The sequence below is a fragment of the Sarcophilus harrisii genome, chromosome 3 (assembly GCF_902635505.1).
Source record: "Sarcophilus harrisii chromosome 3, mSarHar1.11, whole genome shotgun sequence".
Classification (NCBI taxonomy): domain Eukaryota; kingdom Metazoa; phylum Chordata; class Mammalia; order Dasyuromorphia; family Dasyuridae; genus Sarcophilus; species Sarcophilus harrisii.
The window spans coordinates 503,450,701-503,471,688 of record NC_045428.1 but is presented as its reverse complement, the minus strand read 5'-3'; the positions used below and the strand labels follow the sequence as shown (position 1 = coordinate 503,471,688).

Sequence of the window (20,988 nt, the reverse complement as noted above, 5' to 3'; positions counted from 1 at the left end):
TTTGTAACCCTATACATTTTATTTTATGCCTTTTAAAAAACATGATTCTGAGAGAGGGTCCCTAGGCTTCTTCACACTGATTGCCTAAGGGGTCCATACCCAGAAGAGAGAAAGAGCCTCTGTTCTCGTGATGACTCTGGACCACAGCCTTTCCCCATCACAAAGGTCTCCAGCTTAGGCATTGGAGAGGTAGATCTGTGTTCCACTGTTGTTTGTGACCAAATTGGCAACTATTTTCTGACCATAAGAACTCATAAAATTGGCTCTTGAGGGTAGCAGGGCTCTGGGGATACATACCCGAGTGCTATCCTAGAATGTGGTCTGGCCCCTCTCCTAAGGAGAATCTCTGCTTTTAGTTCTTTCCTGTAGAGCCAAGCAGAGTGCGCCTAATGTCCCTCATCCCTGCACCCCCAATGCGGTAGTCCTTCAGACACTTGAAGGCAAGTCTCACTAATCCTCAGTCTACCCCTTTCTGCATCTTGGACTCTTCAGCTCGAGATCCTTTTTGATTGTTTTAAGGGAACATAGTCCTCCAGACATGCTATAATTAGGTCCAGGGAGAGTAGGATCATCCCCTCCCTATCCTTGGTTGCTCATCTGCTCTATACATGAGCTTACTTCACTGCCATTTCACGCTGTTGTGTCATTTAATTTGTAGTTCATAAAGACCCTGTTGTTATTGGGTCTTTTTTTCAAATAGACTACTATCTGGCTTTGTCTTTTCTGTCTTAAACCTGATTTCCTAAATTTCATTGTAAAACTTTAATCTCTATTCACCCCAGCCTGCCATTTGGCTATTATAAATTTCCATCATAATAATCATAATGATACAATCTTAGTCATAGCATCACTTAGAGAATTATATTTCTATTATTTCGCAAATACATTTCCTTCTAGTTTATAATGAGCAAGGGGTCTGGTAATGGCTTAGAAGATTCATGACACTGATTTATCTTAATTCAAGAAATGTTTTTTAAATGTCGGTTTTGTATAAGGCACTGTTTAGTTGCAGTAATACAAAAATAAACTACAAATGCACAGCAGAGTTTCAGCTAGAGAAATAAGTAAATTGGGGAGAGGTTTCACTTTTTGCTTGGGGGAACCCAGGAAGGCTTCTTGGAAGAGGTGGCATCTCAATTGGTCTTTGAAGTAAGAAATTTCAGAAGCAGATGGGCAGGGAGTTTCTACCAGATTTAGGGAATAGTCTTCATAAATGAATGGAGATGATAAATGTGGAAACATATTTAGAAGAATTTCACGTTTAACCCATATTGGATTACTTGCAGTCTAGGTGAGGGGCGAAATGGGGAGGGAGGGAGAAAAAATATGGACACAAAGTTTTGCAAGGGTGGATATTGAGAACTACTTTTGCACGTGTTTTGAAAAATAAAAAGCTAGGAAGCAATAAATTGGAAAACATAGAATGTTTCATTGTTAGTCCACTGGAATCATGGTTAATTATTATATTTATCAGATTTCTTAAGTCTTTGAAAGTTGTTATGATTATAGTTTTAAGCCAACATTATGTATATGAGAATATGATGGTTTTTAATTAAATTTTTGAGTCATTATCAGATAATAGCTCTCGTTTTTATAGCATTTTGTCTTTAAAAATTTTTTTTTCCTCATAGTAGTTGTGTGAATTAGATATTGGAAGTATTGCTTCATTATTAATATTGGTATTCCTATGTTACAGATTAGGAAACTGGGATGTAGGTGGGTGTTAAATGATTTGTACATGATCACATAGCTATTAAGAGGAAAAGAGCTAGCATTTGAACCCAGATCTATATCAAGGATGATAATTCTTTTCTACTACAAAGTGTTGCTTTTGTAAGCATTTGTTAGTCAAGACTTTGGGGGTTCACTTCTAAAGTAGCATAAGATTTTACTAATATTTCTGCTAGTGTTTTTAACAAAGAATCATATCATATCAGTGTCAGAAACAAAGAGGAAAAGATCTATATGTACAAAATATATCTTGCTGTTCCAAAAAACTGAAAACAAAGGAGAGAGGGAATATCTATCAATTGGAGAAAAACAACAAAAATGGTATATGGATGTAATGGAATATTATTCTGAAGAATTCAGAAAAAATTGGGCAGACTCTTACAAAGTGATAACAGTCTTGGAAACAAAACTGGAAGAATATCTTAAATGATGAACATAATTCTATAAAGAATATCAACTTTGAAAGACTTCAGAGTTTTAAAATTACAGGTCAATCTCTGATCTATGTAATAAATTATCATGACTTCAGAATACTGATAATCAAACCTACCTCTAGCCTTTAAGCAGACAGTTGATAGATAATGAAAATGAAAAGTCACACACACAATATACACATGCACATAAGATGAAGAAAAGAATGAGAAAATACACAGCAAAAAAGCAAAAAAAATTAGAAGTCAAAACAATTTTATTAATTTATCATTGAATTTAATATATACTTTTTAAAAAATTTACATACCAAAATTTCAGTTATGTGTGTATTTTATGTGTATATACATAAAACATTTTGTTTATTGGAATGTTTGTGTTTATTGATGATTAAATTCAATTTTAAAAATTAGAGAGGTAACATTTATAATGAGTAAAGCAATTTTACTTTTTTATACTTTTCATTGTTTAAAAAAAAAACAGGAAAAATAGACTATAGAACAAGAAACATGTATGGAATGGGAGCTAAGAGTAATTTTGTGAATGGGAAGTTGCAGGATTGCATCTCAAATATGTTTTTATTGGGTATGTTACCGCTACATTGTCAATCCCTTTGTCTTGTTTGTTTTTGTTTTATGACAACATCTCACAGTACTTTTGCATGTAATAGATGATATATTTTTTGGATTGAATTGATTTACATTTGACCTTTGGAACCAGGAAAGTTTTAGTTCCTAATTGCTCCATTTTATTATTGATAGTATATTCATTCAGGTATTTCTGAAGGATTTTTCAGGAGAAGGAGGTGGGGTGGACAAAATCCCTAGCCTAAAAAATCTGTCTAGTTGAATTCTAATCTCAGCTAACTACCACCATTACTATGTAATTATTGAAAAAGTCACTTCCCCTTAACTGACATCAGTTTTGTTTTAAATGAGATTGGCCTCTCAGATAATTTCTAAGGTTTCTCCCAATTCTAGCATTGTTATTTTTTTTTTTTTTTTTAAAGAATGGGGCACCCTATTTTGCCTAATCTGTAAATAGAAGGGGAGCTACTCATGTGTTTGCTCCACTGCTAACCTGGTTTAGCTTCCCCCTACTTAGACAGCCTGGTTGGGCTCCCTGTTCCCAAAGGTTTGCCATACTGATGCTGTATTAAGTGCTCATTCATCATAGCCCACTGTAGCAAAAACTCCCAAGCTGGAGCAATCCTTAGCCTCCTCAAGCCGTAAGAATTAATAGTCTGAGCCCTCATGTGTGGTCCACTATATTTTTTTAAGTCCCTTCCATCTCTAACTCTGTTTTAGCCTTGACATTTTGTAAGTCTCTAAAGCAGAGGTCCTCAAACTTTTTAAATAGGGGACCAGTTCATTGTCCCTCAGACTGTTGGAGGGCTGGACTATAGAAAAAAACAAAAACTTTGTTTTGTGGGCCTTTAAATAAAGAAACTTCATAGCCCTAGGTGAGGTAGATAATCGTCCTCAGCTGCCACATCTGGCCCGTGGCCGTAGTTTGAGGACCTCTGCTCTAAAGCATAGTCATATTAATAAAACCAAATCCTTGTATTAAATCATCATGGTTTATTTATTCTAGATGTTCTATTTCACTGTTTTCTGGGTTTTAAAGCCTCTTTCAGCTCTGAAACTTTGCGATTGTTGGACCTTTCACACTTCTGGTATAAGTTGGATCAAATGATTTCTGAGGTCCCTCTTCAGTGACTATAGGATCATAGATTTAGAGCTGGAAGGGACATGAGAGATACTTGTAAACTTAACACATTGAGAAGTTGGATATCCTTTTAGTCTCCTAGCTTAAGAAATATAGCTTGGTACAGTTGGAATTATGCTGGATTTGGAGTAAGAGGACCCGAGTTCAGATTCCACTGCTGTCACTTAACTGCCTTGTGACCTTGGGAAAGTAACTTAATCTTTGCAAGTAACAATTTTTTCATCTGTAAAATGAGGAGATTGGACTAGAAGCTTCCAAGGTCACTTTCAGCACTAAATAAATGATCTAATAATACTATTTGGGCATCTTGTTTAACATGAGTATCTTTAACATCCATCTTTTAAAAAGGATTCCTCACGAGATATTCGAGAGGCTCTTCATGAACTGCTGTGTTATACAAATGTGTCAACCAAAGAAGGGATCCATCTTGCACTGGTTGAACTCCTGAAGAATTTAGCTAAGTACCCAACAGATAGAGAATCTATATGGAAGTAAGTCCTTTCTTTTCTTTTCTTTCTTTTTTTTTTTTTTATTTGTTCACTTAAGATAAAATAATCTGTAGTTTGCCATGTTTATCCAAATAGAAGGTTTTGACTTTTCATACCAAATCTTAAGTGAAATCTGAATATAACCTAAAATAGGCATTGTATTTGTTTCCCTTCTGTGACTTTTTAAGGTTTGCAAAACACTTTTTTTTTCTTCCCCACAGCAGCTTTTTGATCTGGTTTGCAAATATTGTAGTCATTTTACAAGTGATAAAACTGATATACACTAAATAGTAAATTAGGTCTAGGTAATATAGTAAGCAGTTCTACAAATATGAAATAAAAGAGGCATCACTTGGGGATAAGTAAGGAGAGCTTCAAGGAAGAACTATAATCTGAATTGATCCTTGAAAGAAGGGAATGATTTGAACAGGCATAGATGGAATGAAATCCATATAAAAAATTTATAAGTGTAACATAAAGATTGATTGAAATGACTAAAGAAACAAAGATTTGAGTTTCTGAACATATTGACTTAGTAAGCGATGCATGCCAATTGCATAACAAATCAGGATTAGATGCTGGCACTGGATTCCGAGTACAGGAGGAGATAGATTTTTGTGCATTGAAAGAAAACAACAAAATATGAACCAGGATACAAGATTAGATAATCTGACTCATAATTGAAGAAAAGATTATTTGGACAGATGTGGTTCCCTGAAATCAGAGAAAGAGGTGTCATTCCGCTTAGTGTTCAATCAAAGTAATTGTCCAGTGTTATATCAGTTTTCAGATAAGATATGTCAATTGCTTGAGAAGTATAATTATGAAAAAATTCCTTGCATCAGTCTTAGGATCTGGCTGGGTTTCTAGTCAAAACCTAGGTCCTTAGATGTTAAGGATAGAGACAGTCTAATTTCCCAGCCACATAAGATTAAGTTTAAACAATGTAATAAAGTATTCTCACAATTCTCCCAGTTGAATAAAGTTTTCTCACAAGACAGAAATTGGACTAGACTCATAAACTAATAGAAAGATAACTTCACTAAATCCAGAATTGAGTTAAAGATGGAGTCAGTTCCCAAATGGAGAATTCCCAAAATTCTGAGAAATCCCAAAAATACAGTCTAGGAAGCTGGACAGGGCAGAATGAGAAATAGTAAGAAGCTTCTTTTGTCTTGAATAAAAAGTTGTTAAAGGGAGTAATTGAAGTGAAGTTGTGTTCAGCTGTGGAGTTATTATTATGTATAGTAAGGAGTTAATAAAGGTTTTTAAGTAGAGAAGTGACTTGGTCAGTCCCTTGGGCATTGGGAAGATTGTTTTATCAGCTGAATGAAGGCTAGAATGGAGAGAGTTTAGAATCACAGAGACCAGGAAGAGGCTATTGCTATAGATAATACAGGTAAGAGATAATGAGGGCCTCAGTTTGAATAGTGGTAATAAGAGAAGAGAGGAAAGGACAGATTTGAGAAGTTTTGTTTCCACCAGGCATGACGAAGGTTCACAATTTTAGGATTTCATGCTTCAGATCCTTTCAAATATAAAATATATGGTTTTCCACCTCAAATACTTAAGAGTTTTCTATAAAAGATCACAAAGGCATTATTTTTTTAATATAAAGACATGGTGCTAAAAATTGAAGGAGTATTGTATAAAATGTAAATTGGAAGGTTGAAACCTAAAAATACCAAGAGAAAATGAGTCAGTGACTTTGAAGTAAGATTTTGGTATCTGGCTTCTGGCTATTTTGCCTGTATTCTGGTTTCTGTCTAAGCACAGACTATAACTTATGTAGGCATTTGATCTGAGTATTTTGGTGAAAATAGTCATGAAACTAATCTATCACCATAGAAAACATTTAAGCATACTACCACCAAAGAATACATTCAATAATTTCTCTTATTTAATTTTCATCTTTTCTTATGAATAATAACATTTTGTATGAAATATGATAATAAGGAAGATAATAATAAGTTACATATGGAATATGAGAGTTAGTTCTAAGTTTCATATTTTATGAGCAATGCTGCTAGAGCAATCAGAATCAGGAAAGAATCTTGAAACAGTGACATTTGATGATCAGTTGAAGGAATTCCTCAGATGAAACATAATTATGATAATATTTAAACTGTTTTCATTTGGCAGGATGAGGGCTAGGCTTATTCTGCTTGATCCTAGAGGAATTAAGTAGATTAAGTAGGGATAAGTTACAAGAGTGTGATATGTGACTTATTATGAGGAAGAACTTAAGAGAGTTATACATCAACAAAATGAGCTACTTCAAGAAGTATAGTGGATGCTCCATCTTTACAAAAAGTTGAATGACCACCTGTTAGGATTCTTACAAGGTGCTAAGTAAGTGGAATTGAGGAGACAGTGATTAAATCTAGTTTAGCATTGATTTAATCCTACAACAAATAATGGTTTCCTAGTGATATAATGATCAGTGTGTACTCGATGTACAGCATATAAGCAAGGAGCTCTCAGGACCAGACACAGAAGCCCACTAGAAGCTCATTCAGAGGGAGCTAGAGGCTGAAGCTGGCAGAGGCAAAGGACTAGTGGCAGGAGCTCTCAGAACCAAGGAGAGAGATAGGCCTCTATTAAAGCTAACCTGGTCCCAGCAAAAGAGACAAGACTTTGAAGGAAACAATAAAGGATTTGTACTTTAATCCCTGGCTGCATTTGGGGTGATTACTCTGAACTGAAACTAAGGCTGCCTCCAGAAGTCCCCCAAGAAACTTGGTCCCAGAGAACATTATATTTTAGAGAAGAATATTACAACCACCTATCAAGGATACTGCTTTAGGAAGGATTTAGGTTTGGGTTAATTTTAGTGATTTCTATCTCTGATAGCCTAAAGTGGGTAAGAGAGATTGAACCATGGTAATCATTTCAGATTGATTAAAAATAGAATTTAAAGTTCTTATGAATAGGAACAGTATTTTATCCATGATAGCTACCATTATTTCTATGATAGTTCTTTTTTAAAAATATTATTATTGTTATTATTATTTATTAAAGCTTTTAATTTTCAAAACATATGCACAGATAATTTTCAACATTCGCCCTTGCAAAAGCATGTATTTCAAAATTTTTTTTCCTCCCTACTCCTTAGCCCTATAGATGGCAAGTAATCCAACATGTTAAACATGTGCAGTTCTTCTATACATATATGTACAATTATCATGCTGCACAAGAAAAATCAGATCAAAAAGGAAAAAAATGAGAAGGAAAACAAAAAGCAAGCAAGCAACAAAAAGTGAAAATACTTTTGTGGCCCACATATAGTCCCCACGATTCTCATTCTGGGTGCAGATGGCTCTCTTCATCACAAGACCATTGGAACTAGGACAGTTCTTAATACTAGTAGTAGCCTAATGAATGTTTGTTGATTATAATGGATCATTATACATGTATTTTTCAGATGTTTGAAGTTTCTGGGAGGTAGACATCCAACATTGGTACTTCCCCTCGTCCCAGACCTCCTGAGTACACATCCATTCTTTGATACTGCTGAACCTGATATGGATGACCCAGCCTGTATCCTTTGTGCTTAAGGCAGGCACTGCTAATTTTCTTTATATTTCCTCAAATGAAAAAATATTTTTCATCTTCATTCTTGTGGGTTACATAGTTTAACAAAAAGCATAATTTGTTTTTAATAATAATGATAGCATGCTTATTACTTTACCATTTTCTTACAATTCTGTGAAGCAGATGGTGCAAATATTAATCCTCTTTACAAATGAGTAAACTGAGGATCCAAAAAGATTTATACTTGCCTATGGTCATATACCTAGTAAGTTGTTAGAGCTGGGATTTGAACTTGTGTCTTGACATGGGTTTAATGTTTTAGTGTTTTTTGTTTTATTCTACTATATTACTTTATTAAGAGTGGTCTTGGGGTAAATGTCAAGCATCCACTTATGTTAAACAAGAGCTGTAGTGGTAATATGCCATCAGTAGAGCAGTGAAAATGGGCTTGCCTTGATGCATCCATAGTATCTGAGTTGGTTTCCCTATGGCTTCAAGAATGAGTTTATAAGAAGGTTGACTAGGGTGAAGGGTGCAGAAAAGAAAGTGCTAATGAGCTACCACCATCCTGATTCTACTACTTAGTGTATGTGGGATCTAGGAAGTCACTTCACTTAACAAGGCTTCAGGTTCTTCATGTGAAGAATGAAGATGTTAGATCTAAACACCAGTGTGGACCTGAAATTCTAGAACTGACTGCCCTCATACTGTGTGGGTGTAACTCGGGGAATTTTACATGGTGGGATCACAAGGAATATGATGGCCACTTGGGCCTCGATTGTCCTTTGGCTACAGCCCTGAGATGATTTTGGCCTTCCTTCAGATGATACTAGAACTTGAGTTTTCTAAAAGTGCTGTCAGAGAAGCCTGGGGGTATTCAAGCAAAGACTGGATGGTAATTCTCTCAGGTAGAAAATTGGATCAAAAGACTTCTGCTGTCCTCAGCAGCCTTAGTGCTCTGTCATACTAACTATAGTGCTTGGATGCAGCATGATGTGACGAGAGGTGAGATCACTGGATTTAGAGATGGGGGACTTGGGCACAGCTGGGACTCTGCCATTTAACCAACTGTGTAATTTTTGGCAAATTATTTAACTTTTTTGAATTTTGGCTTCCTTGTACTACTTGTACTCTAGATTGCTTTGAAAAAAGAACTTTTTTAAAGTGTTCAAACAATATTAGAATAAGTTTCAGTTTCCTTAGGGGGCTGGATGACTTGATCTGAAGGACTCTTTTAAATATATATATATATATATATATATATATATATATATATATATATATATATCTGATTTAATTACTAATGATATTACTTTGAGGATAATTTAATTTACTTTGTATGCTATAATAAAGAACTAAGAAATCTCTGGTCCCTGGTCTCATTTTAAAATGTACTCATTTGATAATTAATGGGGAGTGTTTCTTTCAAAGATTATGTAAATCAGATGAAGTTTTTATTATGTCCTTTTATGTAGAATGCCCACCAAGCTTGTCTCACTTTTCTCTTTTGACACTGAAGGATTTTCACTTAACAATACATGTCAGATATTGCTGTGTTGGTTCTTATCTTCAATGCTGCTGAAACCTGTCCCACCATGCCTGCACTATTTTCAGATCATACCTTCAGACACTATGCTTACCTCCGTGACAGTCTTTCTCACCTTGTTCCTGCTTTGAGAGTATGCCAATTTTGGGTTCTTTGTTTTTTCTTTTAAGTAAATAGGAAAAAATAAAATCATACTTAGTTTGATATTTAAACCAGTTGGTTTTTAAAAAAAAAAATCTTTCCCTTCTACTTTTCTTTAGTTGATGTTATAGAGGGTGAGAAAAAAGATCTGTGTGTATTGATGGTATTTTAAGCTCTGAATTACATCATGGCTTATTACAGCAAGGACTTCTGATTGACCTCCTCTGACACTGTTCTTTATATTTGTTTCATATTCAAAGTTTAGAAATAAATCAGATAAAGTGAAAAATCAAATAAGATATAAGAGATGATGATAGGGAGAGGAAATAGACCTATGAAGATGTGAAGGTAATTAGTAATATTTATTTATCTGCATGAAATCGATTTTGTAAGCGCAGGGAATTCCCAGTATAGAGACTCTTCTACCCAAGAAGTAAGAGCTTCCACAGTTACTGGCTTAGACAGTTGTCTGGGTCATTGGGTAGAAAAGTCAATCACTTTCTCAGGGTCTCATGGCCTGGCTTTAAGGCCAGCTATCCCTCACACCTTGTGATACATTGTTATTCTTTATAAACATCATAATATTAAATGAAAGTCTCCCTAAATCTCTTTTTTGCTTCCTTGTATTATGGAGGTATCTCAGAAGTTCATCCAGAAACCACAAACTCTTGCTGGTCTCATGTAGCTGGAAAAGCTTGAAAGCTGATCCTAGCAATAGACTGTGTCATGCAAAGACTAAATGAGCTAAATTCAGAGAAGCTTGATTGCTAGGTGATGTTTTTTAAGCAACAATTCCTTAAACTATCTCCTAAGATATGGAAAAGCTATTGATGTGAATCACTACCAAGTCTATAATCCATTTGGGTATTTAGACCTTTTTTTTTAAAAGCATGTCAGTTACTGTAGGAAAAGGTGATCGTAATTTTCAGGGCATTTCTTTAAAGGACAAGCCAGATTCTGGGTTTTTTGTTTGTTTGTTTGGTTTTTTAATAATACTTAACCCTTCCCCTGCTTTGTTTGGTAAAAGAGAATAGTTCCCAGAACTACCCAGAAGCAATAGAATATAGTGGAATAAAGAGCAAATTTGGACTTGGCCGACCTGGGTTTGTATCCTAGCTCTGCTATTTGGTACCTCTTATCCATTGGCAACTAAATTCATCTCTCTGAGCCAGGATAATTACCTATAATTATCAGATAATCTCTGAGGTCCTTTCTAGCTTGATCCATGATTTTGTGGATGTTTGTTTGCTTAGTTGCCAGGTAGAAAACTACTATCATCACCTGTTTCCCCAAGCATCACACCACATGAAGACCCTTCCCAGCAATTTCTACAGCAAAGCCTAGAAAGGGTATATAATCTTCAGCATCTTGATCCTCAGGGCACTCAGGAGCTGCTTCAGTTTACAATCCGGTAAGGTGATTTTCTTGGAAATTGTGACCTTGTACTTTTAACTGAATAATACATATGGGCTTTTTAAATTTACTGTGTAGTCCAGCCAAATGAGAATAGTCAATATTTTTGTTTAAATTCTATTTTAAGTTTTCAAAGTGCAATTCAAATAGATATTCTTTATGAAGGTTTTCCTGATTTCATCCAAATCAAAAGTGATCTTTTGTTTCCTGGAGTTTTCTTGGCACTTCATTTGGTTATCTTTGGTGTTCCTATTCCATTCATTCTCTCTTTCCTTTTTACATTATCATTTCCTTTCTCTTTTTGTCCCTTTTTCCATCTCTCTCTTTCTCTCTTTCTCTTCCCTGTATTTTTTTCACTTTCCCTCTCCCTTTTTCTAGAACTTTCCCCCAACATTTGCCTTCTCCCCCATTCCTACCTGTATGTTTTATGCTTAAGATAGACACAGCCAGTCTGGCTATAATACTTGGGTAACTTTCCATTCAATGTAAATCAGATGTTTTAGTTTATATATTTTTCCTTTGTAAATTTCTTGAAAATGAAAGAGTTCATTCTAATAGTTATTTATATTTTAACCAAAATAACATATTTTATTGTTAATAATATTGATATTATATTATTTATAGTTTACAAAGTATTTTTGTTTCAGCAATCCTAAGAGGTAAGTAGTACACTTGAGGATTCAGAAAACTTGTCCCTTTTCTCCCCTTTCTCCTCTTCTTCCCTGCCTTCCTTACTGTGGTGATCTAGGAAGCTGTGGTTAGCATTGGGGTTAGCATTGTCCTCATGGAGAATGATAGAGGACCCAGCTATGGTTCCTTTGGAGCAAGACGGGTATAAGAAGTTTTGAGATGCCTTGTGGACCTTTTTTTAAATCTTCTTGTGGCATTTGTTTATTTTTCTTCTCTGAATTCCTTCTTGAACTACCTTGGAAAATACTTCTTTCTGAAGGCATTGGGATACAGTTTTAATAAAAGGAGTATTTATTTAAACCCTTTTGCTCTCCATGGTCCATTATTCCAGATGCAGGAGAAGAACCCCAATAGAAAAGGAGGGAATGAGTAGTGATTACAAGAAAATATTTGGAATGATAGAGGAAAAATGAGTTCCTTAGGCTTATTAAAAAGACAGCTCAAGAAAGCAGTGAGTTGTAGTATTCATTTTCTTAGGTCCTCTGGAATAAAGATGATGGGTTTTGTTCATCCTCTGAGTGGAGGCAGCATGACATGGTAGGTGGAGAGAGGCCTGGTCTGAATCAAGAAAACATGGGCTCACAATTCCCCTGAGACAGATCCTGGCTGTCTTACCTTTAACTAATCAGGCATTCCTTGAAACACCAGTGAAATTCTAGATCCAGACCTAAAGTGGAGGGCAAGATAAACATGAGTGGTAGTGCTTTTAAAAGAGACAGAAACCTAATGTGCTTTGAGGCTACATGAAGTATTTTGTTAGGATCACTAAATGGACTGACTGGCATTTCAGTATTATAACTCCTCTTGAGGGTACTGTGTGTGTACATTATTACCATTTAATAGCCACAGAACCTGAGATTCAGAGTAGTTAGATGTTTTTCCCAAATTCCCACAGTCAGAAAGTGTCAGAGCCCCACTGTCACATTAGTCAGTTGATTCTGTGTATTTTGTTCAGCTCTCGGTAAAGTATTATAATATGAAAAACATTAATAATGAAAAAATGCCAATGAAGGTAACCTAGCTGTGGCGGACCTAAAACTATATTATAAAGCAGCAATCAACAAAACCATTTAGTACTGGCTAAGAAATAGACTAGTCTATCAACGGAATAGGTTAGTTTCACAGAACAAAATAGGCAATTAACTATAGCAATCTAGTGTTTGACAAACCCAAAGACCCCAGCTTTTGGGATAAGAACTCACTATTTGACAAAAACTGCTGGGAAAATTGGAAACTAGTACGATAGAAACTAGGCATTGACCTACACGTAACATTATAGTAAGATAAGGTCAAAATGGGTTCATGATCTAGACATAAAGAGTGATATAAGCAAATTGGAAGAACAAAGGATAGTTTACCACTCAGATCTGTGGAGGAGGAAGAGATTTGTGACCAAAGAAGAACTGGAGATCATTATTGATCACAAAATAGACAATTTTGATTATATTAAGTTTAAAAGTATTTGTACAAACAAAACTAATGCAGACAAGATTTTTATATTCAAGGGTTCAACATATTTATATTTCATATTAAACAAAAATATTTAAATATTTATGTTTATGTTATATTTATATATAAAGGCCTCATTTCTAAAATATTTAGAGAACTGACTCAAATTTATAAGAATTCAAGCCATTCTCCAGTTGATAAATGGTCAAAGGATGTGAACAGACAATTTTCAGATGAAGAAATTGAAACCATTTCTAGTAATATGAAAAGGTGCTCTAAATCACTATTGGTCAGAGAAATGCAAATTAAGACAACTCTAAGGTATAGTACTACACACCTGTCAGATTAGCTAAGATGACAGGAAAAAACATTGATGAATATTGGAGGGGATGTGGGAAAACTGGGACATTAATACATTGTTGGTAGAATTGTGAAGTGCTACCATTCTGGAGAACAATTTGGAACTATGCCCAAAGGACTATCAAACTGTGCACACCCTTTGATCCAGCAATGTTCCTACTGGGGTTACATCCCAAAGAAATCTTACAGGAGGGAAAGGGACCCACATATTTATAACAGCCCTTTTTGTAGTGGCAAGAAACTGGAAACTGAATGGATGCCCATCATTGGGGAATGACTGAATAAGTTATGGTATATGAATGTTATAGAATATTATTGTTCTGTAAGAAATGATTAGCAAGATGATTTCAGAGATTGATGCTGAGTGAAATGAGTAGAACCAGGAGATCATTGTACACAGCAACAATAAGATTATATGAAGATCAATTCTGATGGGTGTAGTTCTTTTCAACAATGAAATGATTTGGGCCAGTACCAATGATCTTGTGAAGAGAACCATCTACAACCAGAGAGAGAACTATGGGAACTGAGTATGGATCACAACATAGTATTTTCACTTCTTTTATTGTTGTTTACTTGAATTTTTTTCTCATTTTTCTTCCTTTTTGATCTGATTCTTCTTGTGCAGCAAGATAACTGTATAAATATGTATGCCTATATTGGATTTGCATATATTTTTACCATTTTTAACATGAAAGCAATATTTATTAAGCATTTACTCTGCCTAAGTACTATAGATTATTAAAGAAGCAAGCAGGATCGGCCCTCCTTCAAAGAAATTTACCTTCAAAACAGAAAGACAGCAAATATAGAGGTACAATAATTGTAAAGCAGAGATTATGAGGAAAGGTTTAGAAGACAGTATGCATGTGGTAGCCTAACGAAGATGGCTAAGAAATGAGATAGTGGTCCACAACCAAATGGAAGTTCATCTTTCAGAGCTTGGTTCCAGGAGAGAGAGACTTGGTGGGAAGAGAAGAAGGAAGCAGGCCTATAGACAGTATGGTTTTAAAATGGCCTCAAAGTGGCAAATTTGAAAGCATCCTAGAAGAGTTAACTAAGATAATATGCATTCAACAAATCACTTCAGACCAGGATTTCTGAACAAGTTTAGCCCTGAGAAGGAAAGGCTAAAGAGTGGTAATGCTGTTTTCAAATATTTAGACTGTTTTGTGAAAGAAAGCGTGACATTCTGTGATTTGTCAGTAATCAGAACTAAAACTAAAGGAGTGGTAACAACAAGAACACAGGAAATTTCTCTTAGCCAAGATTGAGACTCCTTTTTTATTTAATAGCCTTTAATTTACAGGATATATACATGGGTAACTTTACAGCATTAACAATTGCCAAACCTCTTGTTCCAATTTTTCACCTCTTACCCCCCCCACCCCCTCCCCTAAATGGCAGGATGACCAGTAGATGTTAAATATATTAAAATATAACTTAGATACACAATAAGTATACATGACCAAAACATTATTTTGCTGTACAAAAAGAATCAGACTCTGAATTATTGTACAATTAGCTTGTGAAGGAAGGGATTGAGACTCCTTATAATTGTTCACTTGGTTTCTAGGTGATTGTCTCTCAGATAAAGTGTAAGAGGAATTACTAAATTGTTAGTATTTTGGAATAGATCTTTCTGTCCACATGAAAATTCTTTTCTTACTCTTTAGACTTCTTTGTTGGTTATATTTTGTTGCCTCTGCCTGTGCCGTGTGTCGCTTTCTTTTGGAACATATTGGGTCCCAAATAATTTACTTTTAAGAAACCCCCAGTGAGCATTTCTTCAATGCAAAGTCTAGTATGAGATGCTAAGAGAAGCCAGCTCCTATCCTCAAGGAACTTGAAATATTCCTTATGTCTTAGAGGATATCCAAATATCCAGAATGAAATAGAGTATATGTTTGTGAAGAGAGGTCTAGCTGAGATTCCACAATTCTTATTGTAAACCCCAAATTAAGCTAAACCAAAATATATCCTCCCAAATAAAAACCTAATAACGTATTCTTATATATACCTTCTCTCTTCATGTTAGTAGCAACAGCTATGTATTGTAAGCTAGAATCTGCTACAAGGCCTCACCTTAGTGAATAAATACATAAAGCCTGTTTGGAAATTTGTGCCCTCTGCAATGACCTCAGAATAAAGGAAGCAGTGAATTGGAAACTTGAAAATCTGAGGTTAAGTCCTAGCTTTGCCAGGAGTTATGTGTGATGCCCAGCAAGCTACTTAACCTTTCTCCTCTAAAGCAGGGAAGATAATGTTGGTTCTCTGCTCCGTAGTGTTGTTGTAAGCCTTTTGTAAATTGTGCATCTCTTTTCTTTATCAAAAGTCATAAGTTTGAATGATAAACTGGACTGCTTAAAGTAAGCTGTCTATTCCAGAGTGATTAGACATACGTAGATGCACCTGTGATTAGTGTTATTGCAGTAGAATTGTATTCCTTTTATAGAATCCTTGAGAATCCTGAAAAAGGACCAAAGAAATTCTAGAAGCCATCATAATTTACCTTGGTGAACATTTTAAGTGTCTATTATATTCAGAACACTGTTTTAGGTACTGAGGAGGATCAAAAAATAGATGGTCCCTGCTCCCATGGACTTTGGATACTGGCAGGGGTTCATTTCAATTAACGTTTATTAAGTACTTTATTATGTGTTCCAAGCATTGTGTTACTTGTTAGAGATACAGAGACATAATGAAACAGTCTCTACCCTCAAGGAGTTAACCTTCTTTTGGGAGCATGGAAGGAACAGAAACAAATACAATATATGTATAAAGTCATTTTGGGGTTTAATGTAAAGGTCAGTTTGTTGTTAATAAAACGGGTTGTAGAGAGCAAAATGAAAAGCTAGGGAGAGAGATAGAGATGTTGAAAGGATGGACATAGCTTGGATAGGTGTGAGAAAGCAAGAAATAGTGGTCAGGGCTTCAACTTTGGCAGCCTGTTATTCAGATTCAGAGGTAGCCATAGGGCAGCAAATTGTCATTTTTCACAATAGCAAATATGAGTAAAATGCCTATAACAGTCATATATGAATATCTAATAAATGAGCAAATTTTAAAGGCCCCAAAATACCAATATTCATTCTACATTTCTTTGTACTAGGTGGTGAAAATATGCTTGTGTACATATAGAGAGATCAACATATTTGAGAAAAAAACCAGCCCTCTAGGAATTTAGGATTAAAATGGGAGAGAAAGATGTGTATAAAAAATGAGCAGGAGGAGAGTGAGATACCTGCAAAAGTGAGATCCAGGCAAAATTCTGTAATTATTATTCCTCCAGAAGTGGTGGTCAGGAAACCTTTATGGGAGAGGTGACACCTGAAATAGGACAAGGAGATCTGAAGCCACATATTCTATTCCATACAGGATGAACAAAGAAAGACGTGGGAGGGGGCAGAATGAAAATGAGGAACTAAGGAAGGATTAAATATAGAGGATGTGAAAGAAAATAGTATGAGGTAAGGCTGGAAAGGCATATTGGAGCAAGGTTGTAGAGGAATTTGAATGCCACAATGAGGACTAGGCAATAGGAAGCAATGCTAAAGATTTTTTAATATAGAAGCAGATAGGTCGTGTTGTGGATAGAGTTCTTGTCCTAGAGACAAGAAGACCTGAGTTCAAATGTGGCCTCAGATATTTATTAGCTATGTGACTCTGGGCAAGTTACTCTGCTTCCATTTCCTTAGAATTAGTGTTGTAAAATAAGAGTAACAGTAGCATCTACTCCCTAAAATGGTTGTGAGTATCAAATAAGATAATATTTGTAAAGGGCTTTTTTTGCAAACTGAGGAGCACTCTATAATTGTAGTGTTTTTTTTCCCCTAGTAAATTTATTTATTTTTAATACACATTGCTTTATGAATCATTGGGAAAGAAAAATCAGAGCAAAAGGGGAAAACCACAGGAGACATAAAAAAGCAGAAAAAAGAAGTAAACATATCATTGTTGATTTACATTCAGTCTCCATAGTTTTTTTTCTGGATGCAGGTATCATTTTCTGTCTTTTGGGATTGCTTTGGATCACTGAACTGCTGAGAAGAATCAAGCCTTTCATAGTTGATCATCATATATTCTTGCTTGTGTACAATGGATTTCTGGTTCTGCTTGTTTTGCTCAGCATCAGTTCGTGTAAATCTTTCCAGGCCTTTCTAAAATCAGCTTATTCATTATTTTTATAGAACAATAATGTTCCATTATCTTCATAATGTTCAACCATTCCCCAATTGATGGGCATCCACTCCTTTTCTAATTCTTTGCTACCATAAAAAGAACTACTACAAACTTTTTTGCACATGTGGGTCCTTTTCCCTCCTTTATGATTTCCTTTGTATACAGATACTATAATGGCACTGCTGGGTCAAAGGATATACACAAATTATAGCCCTTTGGGCATAGTTCCACTCTCCAGAATGGTTAGATCATTTCACAACTCCACCCAACAATGTATTTGTGTCCCACATCCCTTCCAACATTTGTCATTATCTTTTCCTGTCATCTTAGCCAAATGGTAGTTCTTGTTATATAGGAGTGACAGAGCACCCAGTAAGAAAACTGTTTGGCTGTGTTCTGAAGGAATCTGAAGGAATTCTGAAGGAATGGATTAGAAAGGAAGTAAGAAAGGAAGGTCTGTTTAAGAGACTAGTACAGGCGTCTAGTTAAAGAGAGAGAAGACCTGAACCCAAATACTTGAAGGGCTATCTTGTGTTATTTTTCACTTTTACAGCTTCTTCCCTTTGAAGTTTCATAAGTGGAGTTTCAATATATGTGCAGTTCTAGGGTGGAGTGTGAAACAGATGGTATGTTTCATTTGCTTAGAAGTGATAATAATTTGTATAAAGTGCATCTTGTGTTTTCTCTTAGGAATGTTTTACATATCAGCTTCTGTCTATGTGTGGTGTGGTTGTGTTCTTTGAAATAATTTGCCTGCCACCCAGCTTTGGAAGTCTCACTAGAGCTGTGCACATTTTCTAAGCTGGGAACTATTTCAGAAAATAGTGAGGTGGAAAGGAAATGTTTATAATCTGCAGTCATCTGGGAGCAGAGTTGAAAATAGTTTTTGAAAAATCACCAAAACTGTTCTTATTTTGATCTTTCTAACATACCTTGTTACTATATAAGCCTCTAAGTGGAATTAATAGTGAATGCAGTGTTGGGAATTCTCAGGGACAGAAAGAGAAATATTTGCCATAAATAACATTTGGTTTAAGAATTTAATCGGCTTTTAATTTTGGGGTTGGCTTTATCCATGAATTTTAACAAACAAGGATGATTTTTTTCAAATTAATATATTTAATCTGTTATATTGTTTGTGCAACTCATCAAATATAGCAAATGTGTCTTAAAATGTTTCAAAAATATTTATACCTTCATATGGGCTCAGTTCTGCTGAAGTGTCTCCTATTTGGAGTAGAGATGGGAATGGGAAGGATGATTTTTCTCTGCCAGATTTCACTATATTTTCTTGTGGTTCTTTGTGTCTGTCTTAAAATTATTATTTTTTTCCATTTCTACTCTTGTTTTCATAAATACTTAATTAGTAAAATAATAAATATTATTCTGAGTCAAATACCACTTGATTAATTATTGAACTCAAGGAGAGAGGGTACAGGATTATTGCTTTCAGAGAACTTCCAATCTGATTATAGAAACAAAAGACCAGTTAAATTATAGAACACATTGTGTTCTTCTGAGTGCTTAAGAGTTGGTTTAAGATTTGCCTTCATGATTATAGTATTTTGAATCTATTTTTTAACTAACAAAAATATATATGCTAAGCCTCGTATCCACCAAAATTGAGTGTGGGGAAAAAGCAAAACAAAATCTTTATAACAGATATGCATATTCAAATAAAATGAATTCCAACATTGGTCAAACATTGGCCAAAAAATGTTTTGTTGGGTATGCTGAGTCTGTGACCTCTATCACTAATTAAGATTGTTCATTTTTTTCTTCTGTGATCCATACTATCTCTTGATCACGAAGTCTTTACCATCCACAGATCTAAAAGATAGCTTTTTCCTTGTTTTAAATTGTGGGTGACTTTTTATGTCTGAGTCTTAAAGAACTTTCTATAAGACAGAAGGTATTGTATTTGTATGTAGTTTCTGCCAGATTTCTTCCCAGGTTATCCAACAATTTTTGTTTAAGTGAATTCTTGCTTAGAGAGCTTTGAGTTACTCAAAAACTGCTGTTTTTATTTGCTTCTCTAGTTTGTTTAATTAGTCTGCTTCACTGGTCAGGCACTCTATTTCAGACCAGTATCAAATTGTTTTGATGATTATTGCTTTGTTGTAAAATTTGAGAGCTAGCTCTGCCAATCCTTCTTCCCATTTTTTATCACTATTTTCCTTGAGATTCTTGACTTCTTATTTTTTCGAATTAATTTTGTTATTTTTCCCTGTTCTCTAATAAACTCTCTAAACTTAATATTTCTTTGGTGGTTTCATTGGGATGGCAGAGTTAATTTTTATCATTTTTATTATAGAGACATGTTAATATTTCTCTTTCTCTCTCTCTCTTTTTTTTAAAGGTCTGCCTTTATTACTGTAAGGTATTTTGTAGTTATAGTCTCTCAGTTCCTTTCCCTGTCTCGACAGGTAGACTCTCCATGTGTCTTATACATATTTTAAAATTGAATTTCTCTTTTCTAGCTCTTCCTCTTGCTGGATCTTCTTGGTAACACAGAAATATTAGTGATATAAGTATATTTTTTGTGTGTCCTATACCTAAAACTTTGCTGAAGTTATTAATTTATTTTTTAGTTGACTCTAGTTTATTTTTAAAATATTCTGTCATTTTAAAAAAATTGATAATTTTGTTTCTTCTTTGTCTAGTCTTTTTATTCCCTCATTTTTTTTCTTTTCTTTTTGCCAAGCTTGGCATTTCTAGGATTAAATAAAATGGTACTCATGAGAATAGCTATCTTTGCTTTACCCTGATGTTATTGGAAAGAACTCTAGTTTGTTTCCATTCTATATAATGTACAGCCTCTGGTTGGGATCTGTACATGTAAATGCCTGTGTTTTCTTTTGCAGAACTTTCATTAGGTTTGGTCTACATTGGGCCATTATGATATGGGGTAAATCCAAGTCTTGAACACTCAACTTCACCAAGTTCAGGCTTTCTCTCTGTCATAGTGCCTTTCTATGTGAATCTCTTATATTGTTCCCCAAACCAGCCCTGCCACCTTTAACTGAGACCTCTCCTTGCCCCCTTCCTATTTTTGTAAACTCTGCTGTATAGCATTTCCCTCAGTTGAATGAAAATGTATTGCTTGTTATTCCATCCAAATTAAAGGTGGTTGCATTCATTGTAGAGGCTGTGACATCACTAGGTTTCCCAGCAGTCTGCAGAGTCATGTACCATAATAATGACTAGCCCCAGGGCCTGTTGTGCTGACCAACCAACAAAGAGTAAAATGATTTTGGCAGGTGCCCAAGTCTAGTCAGCTACACAGCTGGTTTGGCA

The 20,988-nt window shown here is 35.0% G+C and overlaps 1 protein-coding gene across 2 annotated transcripts in view; it reads left to right on the top strand.

The window, feature by feature from the left end:
- Positions 1-20,988, top strand: part of INTS4 (integrator complex subunit 4) — an 87,096-nt gene that overhangs the window by 33,618 nt on the left and 32,490 nt on the right. For both annotated transcript variants that reach the window (XM_031961516.1, XM_031961517.1), the window contains 4 exons: positions 4,237-4,379; positions 7,801-7,916; positions 9,456-9,589; positions 10,851-11,008. In XM_031961516.1, coding sequence (XP_031817376.1) covers positions 4,237-4,379; positions 7,801-7,916; positions 9,456-9,589; positions 10,851-11,008 — 551 coding nt within the window. The remainder of the gene's footprint in view (positions 1-4,236; positions 4,380-7,800; positions 7,917-9,455; positions 9,590-10,850; positions 11,009-20,988) is intronic.